Raw genomic sequence first — 22,350 nt, forward strand, 5'->3', positions numbered from 1 at the left:
GTACAGATATGAAACAAGATGACTGCATTTCCCTACCAGCAGTCAAATATGTAATAAAAGGTACACAAATGAAATCTCTTTTAGAGAGTGTGTCTGTAAACTTGTTTGACATCAAACGGGAGTTAAACCAGCTCAGCAGTTGGTTTAACTAAGATGCACTGTCCTGCCTCCATACATTATTTGGTGTGAGAAATGTTTTAGAAACAAAGCCAAAATCCTCAGAAATGTATATTTAATTATGACGGTCACGCTGAACAGAATCAATACTTTGAACATTTCAGAACATATCTGGAGTATGTACGATCAGTATGACAGGTAAATGAAGGCCAGCTAGGGACCTGGTTAATGTGAGGTATGGTGCAGCAACATGACACTGTGAATATTGTTTTGCCAACAACAATCTCCCATGGCAACATCAAACCAGGCAGACACACACGGAGCTGTGAGGGAGCAGCACACACCGGACCAGGTCCTCTCCTCCAGTTCTTCAACACTGAGTGACTCGTGGAGTTAATGAGGTTAGCTTAATGAACACAGCTACTGAAGAACACACACTGCTGAATACATGTCCTACAGTTGATTTAAATAAACACATTTCCATGTCAGGAAGGTTACAGCTTTCTTCATAAAGGGATCAAATACATGTGATGATCGCAGCAGCATGCCTTTGGTGAGCAGCAACATTTCCCTCCAACAATACGGCTGTACGCTGAAGAAACCCAAACGTTGAATTGACTGAAATGTATTATGTAAGGAGAGTTTACTTAACTGTATTAGGTTAGTTGAAATATTACGTTTAAATACAGAACCAAAGGACCTAACCTAATACAGTTATGTGAAATCTGTTGACATAATACATTTAGTTAAAGTCAATGTTTCACTTTTTTCAGTGTGTACTGAGCCTCAGATTAGAAGACACGCAAACACACACTACAGACACTGCAGCTAAACACAGAGCATGACAATCATAAAGCAGGAAGTGGCTGTCCTTAACATTTGGCAGAGCTATTTACAATGAAGTGAAATCAGAAGGAGAACATGAAGCTTACATGGAGCTTCTGCTTTCCTTTCACTGCTCAGGATGCTTAAGCCTGAACTTTAAAGCTTCAGATTATTCAAAGATCTTTGTTGACACTCTCCTCCGGGACACAAGCACTGGCTTTAAACATGTTAAACGCAAACTGATCGTCTGCAATATTTCAAATCAGATCATTTGTATCCGATGCAGATGTCTCAGATCATTTGTATCCGATGCAGATGTCTCAGATCATTTGTATCCGATGCAGATGTCTCAGATCATTTTTGGAATTAACTCCAGGAAAAATGTTGAATCGTTCATTGTTTTAGACCAGGAATCCGTACGCTACTACAATTATTCAGAATGATCTCTGGGAAATGATGTGTTAGTGTAATAAAAAATAAACCTCCCCATAATGTCAAAATATGTTGAGCGTGAAATGTAATTGTGTGTCGCATGTAATGCAATAAGTGATGAGTGATTGTGTATACAGCAGGCCTCACTGCAGCCTGACTCAGGGATACACTGAGTATGTTGCCTTTTGTCACTGAGGGGTCCCCCATAACACCAATCCCATAGGTAACACTATGATTTATAGTTGATTATAGGCAACATGTGTAATATTATACAAATAGTACTATGCTACATGGTTAGCATTTGTTTCCAATGAAGGCAGGTTTACATCCTCAGTGTTAAATAAAATCTGTTGTAATGTACAACTATACATGATCAGTTTCTACATATGCAGCTGTGAGGATTTGGATCACTTTAGAATCCTTGGTTATGAAACTGTTACCCTGTTACCCTGATGCTTTTGATATCTTTATCTCTCTGCCACTGTGTGAACATATGTTCCAACTGAAACTGTTTGTCTCCTACACTTCATCACACGGAGGAGAGCTCAGCTAAGACTTTCAGAACACTAAAACTACATATTTCCAGCCCCACAACTCAGTGCAGCATGGTCTGTTACAACAAAACAACACAATACAATAAGTTAATAAGCATTATCCACTTCACATTATGCACAAATATCATGCATCTGTTGACACATTCTTATCCTTCCTTGTCCAATCCGGTATTAAAATAACACATAGATATACAAATCCAATACATAAACAGTCATACGTATTCAAATAAACAATCTATACAAACATGTTGCCATATATTTTTAGGATTCCATTTTTTTTTCCCTTGTATAACAGAATAGGGAAAAGTAAAAAAATAAATATCCTATGTACAATCACACAAGCCATTCCAAAGTTATCGTCACTGCAAGGAAAAAGCAAAATGCAAATGAAATGTTAGTTCAAACTCAGTTCATGGTGAAGTCAGCAGACAGTGGGAGACTCAAACTGAAACTTACTTTATTCCAACATCCTGGTACAGGTAAGCCATCGTCTCCCTGAACAAAGACAGACGGATGAAGTTAACAACAAGCACTGCGGAACAGTCAAGGCTCTGCATGCCTGAAGCAACAATGCTTACAATGATGCAAAACAGAAATCAGTATTCCCTTTATAAAGTAGCAAAGTGCTAAAATGTATTATTTGGGTCGTCCAGGTTCTGTAGGAGAGTCCTGTTCTGCATATGCATCGTATGTGCCATGGTCCGAATTTCCAAAGTGAAATATATTTCCCATGTTCTAGTGGCTCTTTCTGCTTTTTTTGCTTCCAAAATCTCTTTTAGTCTAGTTGCCATCTCACAGAGTCCTATGAACCCGGAAATGTTAAGTACCCTAAGGTTAATGTTAGAAATGTATAGTAGGGTCTCCAGCACATAGAAACTGCCGGATGCTAACCTGCATATGTTGGGCAATTTTAACAATTAGCATAAGGTGTGTTAATTAGCATTAATGGCATAGCCCATGTGGATAATAGTTCATTTAAACCATTTGAAGAGTGTTTTTTTCAGGACTAAAACGGCAGTATTAACCAGAAAATGACAATATGTGTACTCTCTGTGGGCTGATTTTAATACATTTTGTAGAGAGAATAATTGTGGTCAAAAGTATTTATCGTAAGAGTTGTTTTTTTCATTATATCTATCTATCTATCTATCTATCTATCTAATATCTATCTCTATCTATCTATCTATCTATCTATCTATCTATCTATCTATCTATCTATCTATCTATCTATCTATCTATCTATCTATCTATCTATCTATCTATCCATCTATCCATCTATCTATCCATCTATCTATCTATCTATCTATCTATCCATCTATCTATCTATCTATCTATCTATCTATCTATCTATCTATCTATCATCCATCTATCCATCTATCTATCCATCCATCTATCTATCTATCTATCTATCTATCTATCTATCTATCTATCTATCTATCTATCTATCTATCTATCTATCTATCTATCTATCCATCTATCCATCTATCCATCTATCTATCTATCTATCCATCTATCTATCTATCTATCTATCTATCCATCCATTTCTATCATCTATCATCTATCATCTATCTATCTATCTATCTATCTATCTATCTATCTATCTATCTATCTATCTATCTATCGTCTATCTATCTATCTATCTATCTATCTATCTATCTATCTAAAAGTAACAATTTGGTTAACCTGGATAACATATTTATAATTTAAAATCAGCGGACTTTAATATTTTGGGTACATTTAAGATACATTTGGAGACTATGGTGCCGTGTTTGATTCTAAATTGCAATGACAACCAGTGGATATATTGATTTTACGGTTCAGGTATTGCCACATTAAACTGACAGAATAAAGACTTCATTTCACAGATGAAGGGTTATATTGAGAGAAGTGTGTTTCTCTTAAGGAACATGAAGGATTTCATTGAAAGAAACCTTTGTGTTGGTTAAAAATTCAGAACTTCACAACTCTTTAATACATTCAAAAAATAATTCATGATTATGAGAATAAATACAACCATGGGTCGTCTCTATAATTAAAAATATATTTGAATGTTTTAATCCTTGAGAAATCACTTAACCATGTTTATCCTCACCACTTAAGGTAGAGGGTGACAACAAATGACCCAAAAACACACTCTAGTGTAAACACCAGGCTGCCGGTTCTATGCAACAGTCTACCAACACTATGAAAGATGATTTCATGCATTTCAGTAATGATGCAGCGGATTCACACTACCATTTACAAAGACATGAATATGTGTTAAACATAACCTTACCTGTGTACAATGAGAAATAAAGAGTGTCCTTCAACAGATTTCTGAACCCTGATCAGTTATCTTCTAACACCAAATGTAACCACTTAGAATCCATTAGCCTTGCAAAGCCAATCCTCGTTTTGTTTATTTGTTTTGGAGACCTACTGGGAATAACTACTGCATAACAAGATGCATGTTGGATTAATAAGCAGGTAAGGGGGAGTGTTTAAGTGTGGGAAACGTACCTGTTAGATAAATGCACCTTTTGTTCAGCCGGATAATATCCACATGTCTACCCTACTTTTATCATTTTCTAATCATAAATCTATCGATTAGATTTATTATAGACTTTTGAAACTACAAGAACATAAGGAAGACTTTTACAAAAAAGTAATAGAGATTTTTGTCCAGAAGGATAGGCAAATGGACTTCATCTTCAAGTCAAGGTAAGACCACCATTTTATTGAAAATGGGATCTTACTAAGTGAGAACAATTCAATATTTAAATGATAAAATTACATTTTTTTTGGGTATCCTTCTGTTGAACTGTCTGTTTAAAATTAATTGAAGCTTCAGACTAAAAAAGCTTTTGAAAATAATATTATATTTTGATTTAGGTCAAAATATAATATTTGTAAACCTGAAGAATCAGTGCCAGTGCCTCACCAGCCATGAACCTCACTGCAGAAGCTTATATATAGACATCTGAGTTTGTTGTGCCCCACCACTTTTGTACATATAAAAACGTCACTGAAGACGATTGGAAACAAAAGCCACAACAAAAGGCTATTTACTCTGAGTAGTGAGAAACTAAATCTGCAGGATGGCTTTGTTAGCATATTAAAAAAGGAATAAAAAACATGCAACAATGATGCTTTCATGCTAATAAAAGGACTCTGGTTTGCTTTGACCAAATACAACGGTCTCATACTGCTGTTCACCACCTGTGGTACTCTGATCCCTTGAAGAAGGAAAAACTGGTGCTCCATGCAAGAGATGGAGTGGGAAACAAAGTATTAGGGTGAGAGGGTCCAGGATACTTAAACAACAATCTTAAGGATTTAGAAATTAGATTATATTGTTGTGTTATTGGTAGCATTATAAACAATCATATATCTGCTATTGGAGTTAAAGGTCCCATGTCATGCTTTTCTGGTTATTACCCATCCCCGTTATGAAGCTTTTTATTCATGTATGCAGAGTCACAAACCCTCAAAGTACACCCTGTAGCGAGTAAAACTCTAACACAGAAAATACCTGTCTGTGCTGCCCCAGAACGCCTCGTTGGAGAATTCTCTTTTTCTTGCTGGGTACAGTGACGTGACCATACACAAATGGACCCATTGGTATCCGTAATGAGCTACCTCCGTGCCTTACCACAGTATCTGGTACTATATCGGATAGGGCCACCATACTAAATTGTTTTAATGAGCATTTTGTGTCCTGTGGCTCTCTGTTTCATTCTGTTTCTAATTCTGCTTCTGTGAACACCACAGTCGGTGACTCAGAACAATGTGGTCTGGAAAACCCCTTCAGTTTTACTCCTTTTACTGTTGATGTTGTTTGTGAAGTCTTAACTAAGCTAGATCCTAAAAAGCCGGCTGGTCCGGACAACGTAGAACCTTTCTTTTTAAAGATAGCTGCAGATTTTATTGCTCCACCTCTTACTACTCTTTTTAACCTCTCCCTCAGCACGAACAAAATCCCAAAAGTATGGAAGTCAGCTTATGTCCTGCCACTACTAAAAGGAGGGGAGGCCACCTTATTAAACAATTATAGACCCATCTCTAAGTTGTCAGTTCTGGCCAAGGTTCTTGAACGCCTAGTGAGTGAACAGGTAAAGGTGTTTTTATGTAACAATGACATCCTGTCTAAACATCAGTCAGGCTTCAGAAAGCAACATAGCACCATCACTGCCACAATGAAAGTGGTAAATGATATCACGAGTATTTTAGATAATAAGCAGAGTTGTGCAGCTCTATTTGTTGACCTATCCAAAGCTTTTGATACTGTCGATCATCGCATTTTGAAGCAAAGGCTGGTCAGTATAGGCATGTCCAGCCATGCAGTGGGTGGTTTGTGAACTACCTCTCTGAAAGGTCCCAATGTGTTCCGTTTGATGGGCTGTCTTCTGAGTGGTTAAACATCACTAATGGTGTACCACAAGGTTCTGTTTTAGGTCCACTTTTATTCTCTATCTATATTAATAGTTTAGGTGAAAATGTCAAAGGAGCAACCTTACATTTTTATGCGGACGATACCGTTATGTACTGTGCAGGTCCCTCGATTAACAAGGCTGTTGTTAAATTACAGGCTGTTTTTAACATTATTCAGACTCAGCTCTCTGAACTAAAGCTTCTTTTAAATGTGGATAAAACCAAGGTAATGCACTTTTCTAAAGCTAAAGCTAAAAATACACCAGAGACTACTTTGGATATTGTAACTACGCAAGAAATACAACTTAAAGTGGTTACCTGTTACAAATACTTGGGTATCTGGCTTGATGACTGTCTCACTTTTAAACTTCATGTCAATAACCTGCTTAAAAAGCTGAGGGTTAGGCTAGGTTTCTTTTACAGAAATAAGTCCTGTTTCTCGCTTGAGGCCAGGAAAAGGCTAGTCACTGTGACCTTTTTACCTGTGCTGGATTATGGTGATTTGTTATATATGAATGCACCTGCTAATTACCTGAGCAAGTTAGATGCTGCGTATCACAGTGCACTGAGATTTTTGACAAATTGTAAAGCACTTACGCATCACTGTACCCTGTATACCAAGGCGGTTATGCCATCACTTACTGTACGGAGGCTCAGTCACTGGTACTTTTTCATTTACAAAGCCATGTTGGATAAACTACCATCTTATATCTGCTCCCTGATCTCTCTGCGAATTGAAAGTACTTATTGCCTGAGATCGCATGCTGTGGTTTTATTAAATGTGCCAAGTGCTAGGACTGTCTTAGGGAAGAAAGCTTTTAGATGTGCAGCTCCACTAACATGGAACAGTCTGCAAAAAGAATGGAAAATTACCAAGCTAGTACCACTACATGTTTTTAAAGCTCGGTTGGATGCTACAAAATCAGATGCTGTTGGTACCTGTACATGTGGTTAAATATGTCAATTGTAATCCCTGTACATTTTGCTGTATGATGTCCTTTTGTTGTTCTGTTGTTTATGTCTTCTTGTGGAACCTACTGCTGCAGGTCTCCCTTGAAAAAGAGATCATTGATCTCAATGGGATTTTACCTGGATAAATAAATCCAAAGGTTTTGAATTGAATTGAATTGAATTGGTCCAAATGCACCAATCCGTGGAGCTCCCCACACACACACACACACAACACACACACACACACACACACACACACACACACACACACACACACACACACACACACACACACACACACACACACACACACACACACACACACACACACACACACACACACACACACACACTCTCTCTCAGCGGCGAAACTGTGACGTGCTGGGGGGGGGTGCTAGTGGAGCCTCGCAGCGGTGAAACTGTGGCGTGCTTACACTGTAGATGCACCGCGTTTGGGGGTACGGGTGCTAGTGGAGCCTCACAGATGGGGGTGCTGTTTGTTTGTTTGTAACTTTTATTTATCCAGATTGGTCCCATTGAGATCATAGATCTCTTTTTCAAGGGAGACCTGCAAAGGGTACTGCAGCCCCCTCAGCACCCCCCCTTCCCGCGTCCATGGTGCTCAGGCTGAGTTCAGGCCGAGTTTCGCGATGTCTCGCCGTCTCGCAGACCCCACGCAGCAACCAGGAAACAACACCAGTAATAGAGCTCACACTGTTTGCTCCACACAGCAGTGAGCCCCGCCAACACGCACCCAGACCCCATCTGTTTGTCATTACTGGTGTCATTTTCTGGGTGCAAATAATCACTGATGTTCCGCTGTAACGTTAAAAAAATCTTCCAACGCTTCTGCCCATAGAGAACTGCAGTGACGCGTCCTAAAACCCGGAAGTAAGTTAGCATTTTTACCACGTCCGGTTCCTTCGAGAAAAAGCAATGCAATTTCTCCATAGGATTTTGGAAAATAGCTCCAAATAAGGTCTGTGGTTGAGACAAATTGAAGAGACAGATCACGTTTTGTTCTACGACATTAAATACATCAGCAGTGACCCCGCTGGTGATTTTTGAAGAGTTTACGTGTCTGAAAAACGATGGTTGTTAACAAGTGGCTGAATAGGACTACAGAAGTTGTCCAGGTCGTTGTACGTCATTACACCGAACACGTAAAATACTCCCGCAAAATTTGTTTGCCCTGTTCTGCTTGAAAGCAAGTACCTGCCTCCTGCAAACTGTTCAAACAAACACTTCAACTTGTATCATTTACAATCTGTATGTTTGAATATGGATCTTAAGTTGGCGTGACGTTGAAGCAGCGACCCTGCTGTAGTTCCTTTATAGCATTACGTTAGCATTTTGCTTCTTGCGACTAGATTTATGCTTCGAAAATTATAAAATGTGGATATTATCCGGCTAAACAAAACGTGATCCGTCTCTTAAATGTGTGTCAACCACAGACCTTATTGCGAGCTATTTTCCAAAATCCTATGGATAAATTGCATTGCGTTTTTGACGAAGGAACCGGAAGGAGTTTACATCCCTGTCTCCTAAAAATTACGTTCCCACAGAACTAAACTGCATTCTCAATTACGTTTAGCTAGAAACGTATTTTCTCCTACGTTACGTTTCTTATGAACGTATCTTAAATACGTTTATTTCTACATATCTTTGCCATTTATTGTCTTGCTTATAATAATGATAATAGTCATTTATAAATATCATTTTGGAGCACACATTGAAATCAGTAGGCGAGGCTGTAATTTCGCCAGCTGTTACTCTCATGAGCGAGGCAGAAAATAATAGTTTTAACATGCCAAAAAGCTGCTGTGTCGTTTATTGCACCTCAAACATTAAAACAAATCCAGAGTTACGTGTTTCTGTACTTCCTCTAAGAAGAAAGGACAGTAACAGAAGATCTCTGTGACGCCAGATGTGGTGTTGTTAATGCGATATGATATCCGGAAAAAAACACATGCTGGCCATTGTGTTTCGCAACATGTTCTCTATGGCACGTCTCTACTGGGAATTGTAGTTTTAAAAGACGTTTTCGTTTTTCCCAAAATTAGAAGTTGACAGTATTAAACTGTGTACAGCCCTGGAGGTTTAGGGGATAGGAAACACATTGGTGTGTACACATTTAAAACATGTAATTACTAAATGGGTGAAAATCGCTTGTATCCATAATGGGCAGCATTAATATATACCCACATGACAGCTCATTGTTACTTTGTAATTCTACTCCACTACAATTCAGAGGTTAACCTGGTATTTTTACTCCACTACATTTATTTTTGTTACTTTGCAGATTCTGATTAATGATGTGAAATATAAACAACCCTTAAAGCAGACTTTAGTTACACCTGAGTAAATTTCAGGGAAGGTGATTGTCAAGTGCCAACAATCAGGAGAGATATTTGATAGTTGGTGCTTGAGAAGACTAAACATTTATCTGCAGATCCTTATAAAGTATATTCATTACTCGTTATTCTCTACTAATAGTTAATTAAAAACTGTATATAATGGCTATTTTGCACTTCCCTTTCAAGATTTTAAGATTTTCTAAGGTTTATTGACATATCATATACACAACTACGGTGTAGTTATGCAATGAATGAAAAACTTGGGTCACAGGTTCCTCAACAGTGCATTACAAGACATCTATCAATATGTGTGTATACCTCCACCATTAAACTGTCATATTCTGCACATTTCTTATACTATCTACATACATAAGAGTATAATTCATATGTATAATATCAGTTAAAATAAGTGCTTCAACATAGTTAACATGGCAGGAAAGCAATATATTAGACGTTAAGTACTTTGTCAGGCTTCATATTTATCTGTAGATAGATACCCCGAAAGCTTTTTTCTTATTTGAAAGAAGACCTTAACCTAAAGTATTATTTCATGTTTAAATAGAGGTTAATTAGTTTGTCTGTTTTGCACATCCTCATATTAATATCTTTGTACATCCGGCACTAAACTGTTTTATTGTAGAGATCACTTACAGTATCTTCTTGATTTTTTTATATTCTATATTTCTATCATTGACCTTCTACTTTCCCCCTATGAAAGTATGTAATCTTAATATTTTGTTCATCAAATAACATTATTCAACAAAAATAACATTATTCAACAAAAATAACATTATTCAACAAAAATAACATTATTCAACAAAAATAATTCAATAACGTGCTTTAACCACTAGGCGGTGCACACAAGGTACACACAGCATACTAATAATAACTTTGTATTATTAGTGTAGGACACTTATGTATGTATAACATCTGAAGATGTATAGTTTTATTCATGTTTTTACATAATTTTACAGGATATTGCTATACTATTTCTCATGTTTTACTTCTACACATTAATATCTGATTTGTAAAACATCACAGACAGAAAGGCATATCCGTCATTTAATGGTAAGCTATTGAAATTGTGATTCCATAGCTGTGTCTCCCATCACCCAAATCCCCTGACTATTCTCTCAACTCAGTATTTACATCTTATATTCAAAGAAAATCAGTAATATCTTTAAAAACTACAAGTTATTTTCTATCAGCTGTGCACCGTTATGGTGTAAATATAACCTATCTACCAATTGGATCAAATATAAAAGTGAGCCGAATTACTATTGATACTGCAAGGAGACGTATTTTGTGAAAAGAAATGCAAGATGTTGTTTAATTGCTGATATATTTATGATCCACGTCACATATTCAGTTTTGGCGGCAGTTCTCCTGTTTGTCTAGAAGTCTTCTCATCAGGGCTCTATAAATAATGAACTACGGCAGATGTGTTTTTGTAAAATGTTTTCGGATATCATATCGCATTAACATCATATCCCAACATGCATTGCGGCTAAAACATCCAATTAACGAGCTTCAAACTGAGGATCTTGGGTAATCTGTTCAGTGGGTTTGTGGTGTGTATCGCTCGAAATGTCCCTTATAGGCCTACGTCTGTTTCCGGTGACTTTATTTATGGCTAAAAAGCCCAATATTATAGAATTAAAGGAATAAATAAAAGCAAGGATAATTGTGTGTTATTGTTGAGTAAATAACAGTGTGTTATTTAGAAAAGAATAACAAATTAGAAGAAAAAAAAGATTTTCAAAAATACAGATTTCAGTATTTTGAGGCTCTAAGCCCCATTTATTTTCCTCACAGACGGGAAAAAAAGTCCGCCATTATACGATTTAAAATAAAAAGATAAAACACTGGCATGTAATTTACGTTAGAATAAATAGAATGGTTTTGAATAATAGATGAGAGTAAAATCTACGTCACTTTACAGCCCCGCCCACTTTTGGGGAAACCAACGCTGTCATTTGAACGGCGATCAAGCCTGAAGCCACAGAGATCTTCTGTTACTGTCCTTTCCTTTTAGAGGAAGTACAGAAACACGTAACTCTGGATTTGTTTTAATGTTTGAGGTGCAATAAACGACACAGCAGCTTTTTGGCATGTTAAAACTATTATTTTCTGCCTCGCTCATGTACGGTGGCCCTGAAGTGCAAGACACCACAGCATTTCACAAAACACTACAGCATTTCAGAAAACACAACAGCATTTCAGAAAACGCCACAGCATTTCAGAAAACACCACAGCATTTCAGAAAACACCACAGCATTTCAGAAAACACCACAGCATTTCACAAAACACCACAGCATTTCAGAAAACACCACAGCATTTCAGAAAACGCCACAGCATTTCAGAAAACACCACAGCATTTCAGAAAACACCACAGCATTTCAGAAAACACCACAGCATTTCACTAAACACAACAGCATTTCAGAAAACGCCACAGCATTTCACAAAACACCACAGTATTTCAGAAAACACCACAGTATTTCAGAAAACACCACAACATTTCAGAAAACACCACAGCATTTCAGAAAACACAACAGCTTTCAGAAAACGCCACAGCATTTCAGAAAACGCCACAGCATTTCAGAAAACACCACAGCATTTCAGAAAACACCACAGCATTTCAGAAAACACCACAGTATTTCAGAAAACACAACAGCATTTCAGAAAACACCACAGCATTTCAGAAAACACCACAGTATTTCAGAAAACACAACAGCATTTCAGAAAACACCACAGCATTTCAGAAAACACCACAGCATTTCAGAAAACGCCACAGCATTTCAGAAAACACCACAGCATTTCAGAAAACACCACAGCATTTCAGAAAACGCCACAGCATTTCAGAAAACACCACAGCATTTCAGAAAACACCACAGCATTTCACAAAACACCACAGCATTTCAGAAAACACCACAGCATTTCACTAAACGCTACAGCATTTCAGAAAACGCCACAGCATTTCAGAAAACACCACAGCATTTCAGAAAACGCCACAGCATTTCACAAAACACCACAGCATTTCAGAAAACACCACAGCATTTCACAAAACGCCACAGCATTTCAGAAAACGCCACAGCATTTCAGAAAACGCCACAGCATTTCACAAAACACCACAGCATTTCACATTGGACGGAAAGGGTATTCCTTTAGGGAGAACACTTCTTGTTTGTGATTGGACAGAGCCAGCCAGAGAAGCACAGCTGTGATTGGTTGTTTTTGCTGCCAGTCAAGAAATGACGCTTCGTGATTGGTCAACACCCGACAGCGAAATATGTCCCAACACATCAGCCGTTAGCTGTTAGCACACACTCAGAGCTCACAGCTCCTCATATCTGTTCAGAAACTGGACACAAGTTAAACATGTACAAAACACAGACTGTCTATGTCATGGCGAATACAGTCGCTGCTTTATTTATGTCTGTATGACGTTGTTGTGAGTGTGGACGGAGCAGCAACAGGTTAGTTTAGCCTGATGGGTCCATACCGGACTGGGACATACCGCGGTTCATTTTCTATATTCCTAACAAAATGGAGGAGAAATTAGTTATTGCGGTAGCAAATCACCCGGTTCTTTATGACCAGTCGCTATTTACTTACCGGGATACAAACCGGAGGAATCAGGCATGGAGGGAGGTGGCAGAGACAGTGGGTGAAACTGGTAGGTTTTTGCCTGTTTGGGGATTTTATATCCAGTTTACTTATTTTTAACATTGCTATTGCTTTGTATGTCGGGGGCGGGAGATTCATGTGATTGGTTGTTGGTCGCGTTGTTCGCAAAAAATCTTCAGATACGCCCACCTCCAAGATTTTTTTAACGCTGCTGTGTGGACGTACCGTAACGGTGGCGGACTCATCAGAACAGCTTGGGCGAGCTGACCAATCAGAGCACAATGGACTCATAGGGAGGGGGGGGGGGGGGCAGGAGCTCCAACAAGCCGTGTAGGACAGACAGTGAATACACCTACTATACAGTAGGGATGTGCATCTCCATCACTGAGGCCGATGCGATGCGCATCTCGATACGTTGCCACGATACGATACATTAACGATACATTTGAAACACCAGGCGATGCGATACGATACGATTCACCCCTGTTGCGATACAGTTCGATACGATTTGATTCAACATTATGCGATTCGGTGCGATACGATTCAACACGATGCAAAAATAATACTTCAATATGGTATGACAGAGGATTTTTGTTTTATTCCTTATATGCAGCAAATCATACATTAACAAAAAAGTGTTTTATATATTTGGTACTGCACATCCCATCATGCCGTTTATTTTTTTACCTTTAAAAGCTCTCCAGAGTACAATTCTATAACACCTCACAGTTAAACAATGTAAGGCTGCATTGCTCATGATTAACAATGTGCAAATAACAGCTACCATAGAGCAATGCCCATACAGCTGCCAGCCTGATGTGCTTAACACTCATTCATAGGCTGACTCACCAGTGAGCAGAAAGCAGTGGGTTCTATATGAACAATAAATAAAATAACCTTTCACAAACAGGTATTTCATAACTGCTTACAGTAAGGAAGACATTTTAACTATTATTGGCCGTCACAGGCTGCTGTAAACTAAACACCACTCTCTCTGACAGAACACCTCACTGAGTGATTTAACTCATATGTCTAACTTTCAGGTTTCTCTTTTCAGCCGCAGACCCCATGTCGCCTCTTTATGTGCGTCGCTAAGTTCCTCGTACTACTTGTGTACTTTAAAGCGGCTCGGCATCGTTAACAATTTGCGAGCGATTTTTCAAGTTGACCGTCTGTAGTATATAGTGCCGCGCACATATACCATCAGGACGTTACTGATGGGGTGCGGCTGCGGAGTGATACTGTGTGTAAACAAGCCCGCATCTATGACGGATCTATTTATCATGGCTGTAGACCTGTTAAGTAATAAAGATACCTCATACAAAGGTCTACGGATACCTTATTACTCTCCATGACCTGCGGTCAACTATATAGCATAAAGGACTATTACACCGTCTTTCTTGAACAATCCGAAGTGTTGCCAAACGTTTGATTTGTAGGTATTTTTCAGTGCGCTGTGTTTCTCTTTCTCCTCAACTTCCGTGTGTGTGTTGATAACTGAGACTCTCGGCCTCCGTAGTGGCGAAGCAAATATCAAAGATCGTCTCTGCTGAGCGTTGACAAGATGAGGGGATTTTATATGAATGAATCGGTTTTTTACCGATGCAAAGACGCTACGCCATCGATGCATCGCGAGTTCAACCCGGTTCAACCCAAACTGTAGTCGATGTGCACTCTTTCAACCGGTGCACTCGCATCTTGAACGTTTATGCCGGTGCACCGATGCGAATCGGTGAATCTTAACATCTCTTAACATATACAGAGATGCTGTATGAGAAACCAATGTGAGTTTGGAACATTGAACAATGTAAATATATTCTAGTAGACCTCAACAATGGAATTATGATCAGTAGAAATGGCCATGACATGGGACCTTTAACATGAGCAGCTGGAAGTTGGAGTTGAAAGCCCGAGTTAAACTAAATTCAGCTTTTAGAGAGAAAGGTTATTACAGGATAATTCTACAGGAGGTCAGTGGGAAAAGGGCTTATTACAGGGTGAGTCGACTCAAATCAGTAGTAGAAGGAAACGTCCATGCACAGAAAGCCAGGGTTGAGGTGAGGCATGCTTTAGAAAAGGAAGGGAGAGAGCACCATACCACAGGGCACGGGGCATCCAGCCCGTCCAGGCCAGGGGAGCCCGGTTCACCTTTCTCCCCTTTAAAGCCACGGAAACCCTGTTTGTGAAATCAACCATTTAAAGCCAGTTCTGCAGCTTCTATGCAGTAGATGGGGGGGTTGCCCTCTGCTGTTCGACAGCGAGGAGATCTCCACTGCTGTCCACCGGCTGGACGCAGGTCTCCTGAGCATGCAGGAGACCTGGGACAGACAGGAACTGGGCTCAGTGAGAGGACTGACAGGATTTCAGGTTTAAATTGTGATGATAATGTTTTAAATACAAAGTAAAGATAAGGTTTGATCGAGAGTTCTGATGCCAACCAGAACTCTACCAGGGTACAGATATTGTTTCAAGCTCTGTTTTGACTATTGCTCTAAAGAAGCCGTCGAGGTGGAGCAGCCATGTTCTCACGGTGCCACCTGGATGTCTTTCCGGTGTAAAGTCTGATAAATAGAAGACCCTGTGAGGGACCCTGTGGTCAGACCCAGTCACAGATACATGGCTGAAAAGGGGTAGATTCACGGGTCAGGTTGGGGTTATCTTTCAAAGTAACTTTCTTCTCTCTTGTGTTGAAAGGTGCTATATAAATAAACTTGCCTTGCCTTCTCTTTGCATTGCAAGTTTGACCCAACAGGTAGAAAACATAGAGCCAGCGGTTAACCAATTCAGGTACTGCATTAATCTGGCTCACTGTCACATCTGGTTCATTTAAAGTACCATTTGCACTTATTAGGGCCGGATATAAAGGACATGGTTTGGCAGGGTTCAGAACTCCAACCTATCCTCTGTTCAGGGTTGCAGTGCACTTTAGACTCTGTTGATCATCATCAGTGCCAGGTTCCTGTCTGTCTCATTCCTGGAAAAAAGATGTTCCTCAGGCAAAGCTGTAGTCCAAGTCATTTTCACCTGCAGGCTATAACCTCTAATGAAACTTTCTTAATGGATCAAAAGTCATCAGTTTCACCAACTTCAACAGTCCCATATCTCTGCCAGGCTCAGTGGACCCTTGGACCCAACGCTCCCTGAGGGGGGTTAGAACAGAGAAGACCAGAGGCAGAAGGAAGCTGACTTTGAACCTGAGGATCCATGTTGTACTCTGAGTCCTCCTTCCTTTTGCCTCTTGGTTACAGATTGCACTACTGACATACCAACGGACAGGGGGCATCTAATCCAGGTGCTCCTTGGTCTCCCTTTTCCCCTTTGGCCCCCCTGTTGCCTTTCTTGCCCCTCTCTCCCTGCAAACAACAGCGTATTAAGAAAAACAAACTTTAGTCCTCCCTCATTAAGCCACACAGGAAGCAACGATTTGTTCATCAGCTAAATACATGTTATTTATACAATATGAGAATAAAGTTATCCTAATCAAATAATGAGTTTGCGTACTGCAATTTTCAAAAGACAGTATGACTTTGTAATGTAGATTTAGAGTAAAGGGAAGGTAAGTAGAGGGAGTTAGGGAGGACAGATTAAAGCCGGGCAGTTGCTGAGCAGGTTTCAGCTTTTGTGGAGGACTATAAGAGCTTCAATTAAAGTAGGTTCTGGAAGAAGTGAGAAGTCATTACATGTACTCTGATATTTTCATCATGGGGAACATTCTGATGGACAAAACATTGAATATAAAAATCAGGAAACGGATCATTGTCCAAAACTAAAAGCTAAAAGTAAATGACGGGCTGTGTTAGGTAGCTTGCTGCCGCAGAAATACACATGGAACAATTCAATTTGACCCGCCTTTGCAAATTATATTAAAATAAAATTATTTTAAAAATAAAATCAGAGGTTAAAGTATGGGAATCCCTTCATAACATCTTACACAGCACAGTCCACACTGTCTCCTTGTTAGAGACAATAGATTGGTTTGACAGAGATCACTGCTGTTTGTGTTCTCTTTCATACAGTCCTGAAAACACATGAAGCAGATACAGCCTCACCTGAGAGCTCTGAAATATAATCATTCCTAATGCCACTGTTTTATGTATATATTTTTAATTGGACATATATTCCTTAAATTAGTTATACTCTTATACTAAAGCACAGACAAAGTGTTGTTATTTGTGCGTAACCGTTTTTGCCAAATGCTGTCTATTCCTCCACCCATGTCTACAATTTAGAAGCCAATATTGTACTTTTACTCCACTACATTTATATAACACAATTAGTTACTTTACCTATTCAGATTATAAGCATATACAAAATATAGATTATACTAATATATACACTATGCTTATAGCTCAAGATATCGAGCAGCAGTATACTGTATGAAGTAATTCAATTAATTTTACATTTACCAGCTGTGATGAATGCAGTAAATATATTTTCAAATGTGACATTACTGTCTAGACCTTTTCGTGTGCAGTCTTGCATTTCTTTAATTTAGTTGTTGTGACACTTTGGGAAATGATGACGCCTGTCCTTTTAGGAGTTTGCAAATAATGTCAGAACTACAAATACTGCCAATCAAGTATTATTTAATGTTTGGAATGCACTATTTAAAGGAGCAGTGTGTGGGAAATCTTACTTAAAGTTACATAGTGTACATACACTCTAACACGTTTAATTATACTAAGAATGACCAGAAACATGCAGCATGTTTGGTAGCATCAAGATGTAGCAAACATTTTAACTGTGATGGGAGAGACTGTGATGCTTGCTAATTTGGGGGAAGGGGTCAGGGGTGGGAGGGACTACAGAGAGGCTTGCAGGGAACAGGTACTGTTAGGTAGGAGGTGGAGGAGGAGGGAGGAGGTGTAAGAGGAGGAAGATTAAACCAGGACTACATTAGAATGCAGGAGGAGGAAGAGCAGGAGGCCAAGGTTTGTGAGAGGGAGAGAGGGCAACCCCGGCAAAAAAAAGAGCCACGGGCCACAGAGCAGGGTGGAGGGGAGGAAAGGGGAGAGGAAGACCTGCGGAAACAGAGGGAGATAGGACAAAGAGTAAAAACACCAACACCATCCCACAGCTTTTCTTCAACACGTTCAACTGGACTGTCACACTCAGCTCTGTTTAACTGCTGGTGGACATCAGAAATATGTATTTAGAGGCCAGTTGAATGTGCTGAGAGAGCTTATGATACGTGAAGACTCACAAGATGGGAGTGTAAATATTAAAGAGTCACAGGTTAATGGGAAGGAAACAGAAACATTCTCTCAAAGGAAGGGTTGTGGACATTAGCAACATGGAGATGAAATACTCTTTTTACATATTATTTTGCAGGGTGCTTTTAATATTCAGTGCCAATTGAAGGTATTGTTCAATATTGTTGGAAATATGCTTATTTGCTTTATTTTTAAGAGTAAGAAGATGGATATAAATATCTTTCTGTTCCTAAGGTATACAGCTGCACTCAGGAGGGTTTGTTTCAGGGAGCTGGGGTGAAGAGCAACATGAGCTGAAATTCAATAAAACGTATTAAAAAAACCTGGAGGTAATTCTCTGTGGAGTAAAACCTTTCACAACACGGATCATACTGAAGGCCACTAAGCCATAACTTTGACATTTTGTTTGACATGACAGAATAGATAAGTGGGAACTTTGTCCTGAAAGTCTGTGTGTGATCTGCCATTTGACCAATTCTGGTATTTGTCGGTGGAATTTTTTTAACATAGATTTACCACGAACAAATAGTGGGGAGGTGCATCCAAAGATCTAACTGATCCATTGTTATGCAAATATTGGTTACAAATGTTTTAACGCACTGTCATGATACCTACTGTATATCCATCTCTCAATTTGAACTCCAAACGGAATTGTTAAATGTCAAATCCAACATATACAGGATAAATGTGGAAGGTAAACAAAGCTTTTTCTAAGGACACTTAGAAATTATTTATTATATTATTTATTACCAAATCATAATATACGTTTTCTTGATAAAAGAATAGTAATTTTTAAAAAGAATAATTATAATTTCATTATCATTTAATGTGTAAAAGTGCTGATACTCAAATTGAAGCCACTGCATACAGATTTGCCTCAGAAGGGCAAACAAACATTTGGATATGAATGATTCAGGATCAATAGAAAAATCAAAGCAAACGATCTGACTCAGGTGGCTTTCTTTTCATGCTGGATATCAAAGAGAATATCCAATGTATTCATATTTCGCTTGGTAATTCACTTTGAAGTCACAACTGTGGTCAGCTGACCTCTCCACTGACCCGCTCCAACAACTGCAGGGTTTAATGTTGGGGGGGCAAATACCAGCCTGCTCTGTTTATTATGATGCATAAATACTTTTATTTCATTGCTGAATATAATAAAGTAAATAAGCATTCGATTAAAAGCAATGAAGTGATCTGTTTTGTATGTATTCCACAGATTCAATCTTATTCAAGAATAATCAACTATCTTTATAACTAGCAAAATATTATATGTGGTATCTTACCCGGTTCCCTTTGAGTCCTTGTGGTCCTACTAAACCCTGCAAAAATAAATGAGACATGACATTAGTGGCTGTGAATATTTGCCACATATTGGGAAATATGCTTGCTTGCCATTGTTGGCCGTGTGAACAATGTGAAACATGACACAGGAAAATACTGGTGGACCTTTTGCCGCGAGGCGATGTAAAGCCTGCAGGGCCAGATCAGTTTGATATTACAAACTGCACACAGAAGGATTTATAAACATGTTTTGGTTAATTAAATATATAAATTACCCTCTACTGAAAAGTCAATTTAAATGCACACAAATATAGTCATTGTAATGCAAACATAAAGTAATCCACACATAAAAAAAACTTCAATCAAATATTTCTGATGCACACAGGCTCATTTTTTCTTTTATATAAATACAAAACAGATCTAAAATTAAATGTTACAACAAGTCGTTTCAGAGAGTGTGTTCAATCTAGTTTCAGAGCGGCCCTGGAGGGGGGGTTACCCCTCCAGCAGGCTCATTTACCCACATCCACCTTTCAAGGCTTTAGTTATGATGTATAATGATTATTTATACACTGACTGCACACGTCATTTTCTTTTACAAACGTGGCAAAAAAAAGCAAGGAATCCTTTAATCAGTCAAGACTTTAACTGGCATTCTATTGATTGAGGACTTTTGCAAGGGTTATGCATTATTATTACACTGATCCAAGAGCAGAGGAGAAATCTGGGAGCAGAAGTTTCAGATGCAGAGAAGCAACCTGACTGTGACGGCCCGTCCACACAGCGGCGTGCGTTGAAAGCTTCACCATTCACTTGAATGGGGTGACGTCATTTTTCGCCAAACTGCATTGTGGGAAGCGAAGTGGAGCTTTGCTGGCGTGGCTCGCTGCAAAAGTTGAGAAATGTTCAACTTTTGAAGCTTCTGAAGCTTCGGTGGAAGCGTCAGCCAATCTGCCAGTACAAGTGCTAGCCAATAAAACCTTGTGTATGCTGGGAGAGACACACCGCAGGTCATTTCCTCATATTCCAAAAAATGGAGGAGAAATTAATCATAGCGGAAGGGAATCACCCGGTCTTGTACGATCAGTCCCTGTTAACCTACCGGGATACAAACCGGAGGAAACAGGCATGGAGGGAGGTGGCAGAGATAGTGGGTGAAACTGGTAGGTTTTCGCCTGTTTGGGGAGTTTGTATCCAGTTTACTTAGTAAACTGTATGTCGGTGGCGGGAGATTCATGGGATTGGATGTTGGCCGCGTTGCTCGCGAGAACTCCCCAAGCTTCAGACACGCCCACCGCCAAGCTTAAACGCACGCCACTGTGTGGACGGGCCGTCAGAGGAGCTGGAGCGCAGGGACAACTGTGTACATATCTGACTGCTACAAGATATCTGACTGCAGTGCTACCACAAGATGTCTGACTTCAGTGCTACCACAAGATGTCTGACTGCAGTGCTACCACAAGATGTCTGACTTCAGTGCTACCACAAGATGTCTGACTGCAGTGCTACCACAAGATGTCTGACTTCAGTGCTACCACAAGATGTCTGACTGCAGTGCTACCACAATATGTCTGACTTCAGTGCTACCACAAGATGTCTGACTGCAGTGCTAACACAAGATATCTGACTGCAGTGCTAACACAAGATGTCTGACTGCAGTGCTACCACAAGATGTCTGACTGCAGTGCTACCACAAGATGTCTGACTGCAGTGCTACCACAAGATGTCTGACTGCAGTGCTAACACAAGATATCTGACTGCAGTGCTAACACAAGATGTCTGACTGCAGTGCTAACACAAGATGTCTGACTGCAGTGCTAACACAAGATGTCTGACTGCAGTGCTACCACAAGATGTCTGACTGCAGTGCTACCACAAGATGTCTGACTGCAGTGCTAACACAAGATGTCTGACTGCAGTGCTACCACAATATGTCTGACTGCAGTGCTACCACAAGATGTCTGACTGCAGTGCAGTGCTACCACAAGATATCTGACTGCAGTGCTAACACAAGATGTCTGACTCCAGTGCTACCACAAGATATCTGACTGCGGTGCTAACACAAGATGTCTGACGCAGTGCTAACACAAGATGTCTGACTGCAGTGCTAACACAAGATGTCTGACTGCAGTGCTACCACAACATGTCTGACTGCAGTGCTAGCACAAGATGTCTGACTGCAGTGCTAACACAAGATGTCTGACGCAGTGCTAACTAGGGGTGTAACGGTATCCGTATTCGTCCCGTACCGTCATGGTTCGGACGTCACGGTTCGGCACACGCAGTCACACGACGAATACGCCTTTTTTTTATGAGTGGGAAAAAAGTCTGTCATTCAGGGCAGTATCCACTACACTATATATAATCCAGGGGGTGGTATTGCGCCTAAAAGCTGTTTGCCAGCCGCCCTTAAACAACAAATGAAGAACAAGAAGAAACACAACAACAAAACGAACAAAATACAAGAAGAAGAAAAGTTAGTATGGCGATTTCAGATAACACACAGGAGCTAGAACCCACCTGCTTCTTTTACATCAGCTGTGTGGGAACATTTCGGGTTCCCTGTGGACTACAATA

At 39.6% G+C, this 22,350-nt stretch overlaps 1 protein-coding gene across 24 annotated transcripts in view; it reads right to left on the bottom strand.

Annotated features, from left to right (window-relative positions):
* Window positions 1–215: 215 nt before the first annotated feature.
* The window catches only part of col13a1 (collagen, type XIII, alpha 1), a 150,321-nt gene continuing 128,186 nt past the window's right edge, over window positions 216–22,350 (bottom strand). For 20 of the 24 annotated variants that reach the window (XM_034198637.1, XM_034198614.1, XM_034198604.1 and 17 more), the window contains 4 exons: window positions 19,776–19,811; window positions 16,540–16,626; window positions 2,385–2,423; window positions 216–2,290 (listed from right to left, as the gene is read on the bottom strand). In XM_034198637.1, coding sequence (XP_034054528.1) covers window positions 2,288–2,290; window positions 2,385–2,423; window positions 16,540–16,626; window positions 19,776–19,811 — 165 coding nt within the window. In that variant the 3' untranslated portion in view covers window positions 216–2,287. Of the gene's footprint in view, window positions 2,291–2,384; window positions 2,424–15,371; window positions 15,450–16,539; window positions 16,627–19,775; window positions 19,812–22,350 lie in introns of all 24 variants that reach the window. The other 4 variants (XM_034198643.1, XM_034198720.1, XM_034198599.1 and 1 more) reach the window with 2 other exon arrangements.

Source organism: Gymnodraco acuticeps, unplaced genomic scaffold (genome assembly GCF_902827175.1).
Source record: "Gymnodraco acuticeps unplaced genomic scaffold, fGymAcu1.1, whole genome shotgun sequence".
NCBI lineage: Eukaryota > Metazoa > Chordata > Actinopteri > Perciformes > Bathydraconidae > Gymnodraco > Gymnodraco acuticeps.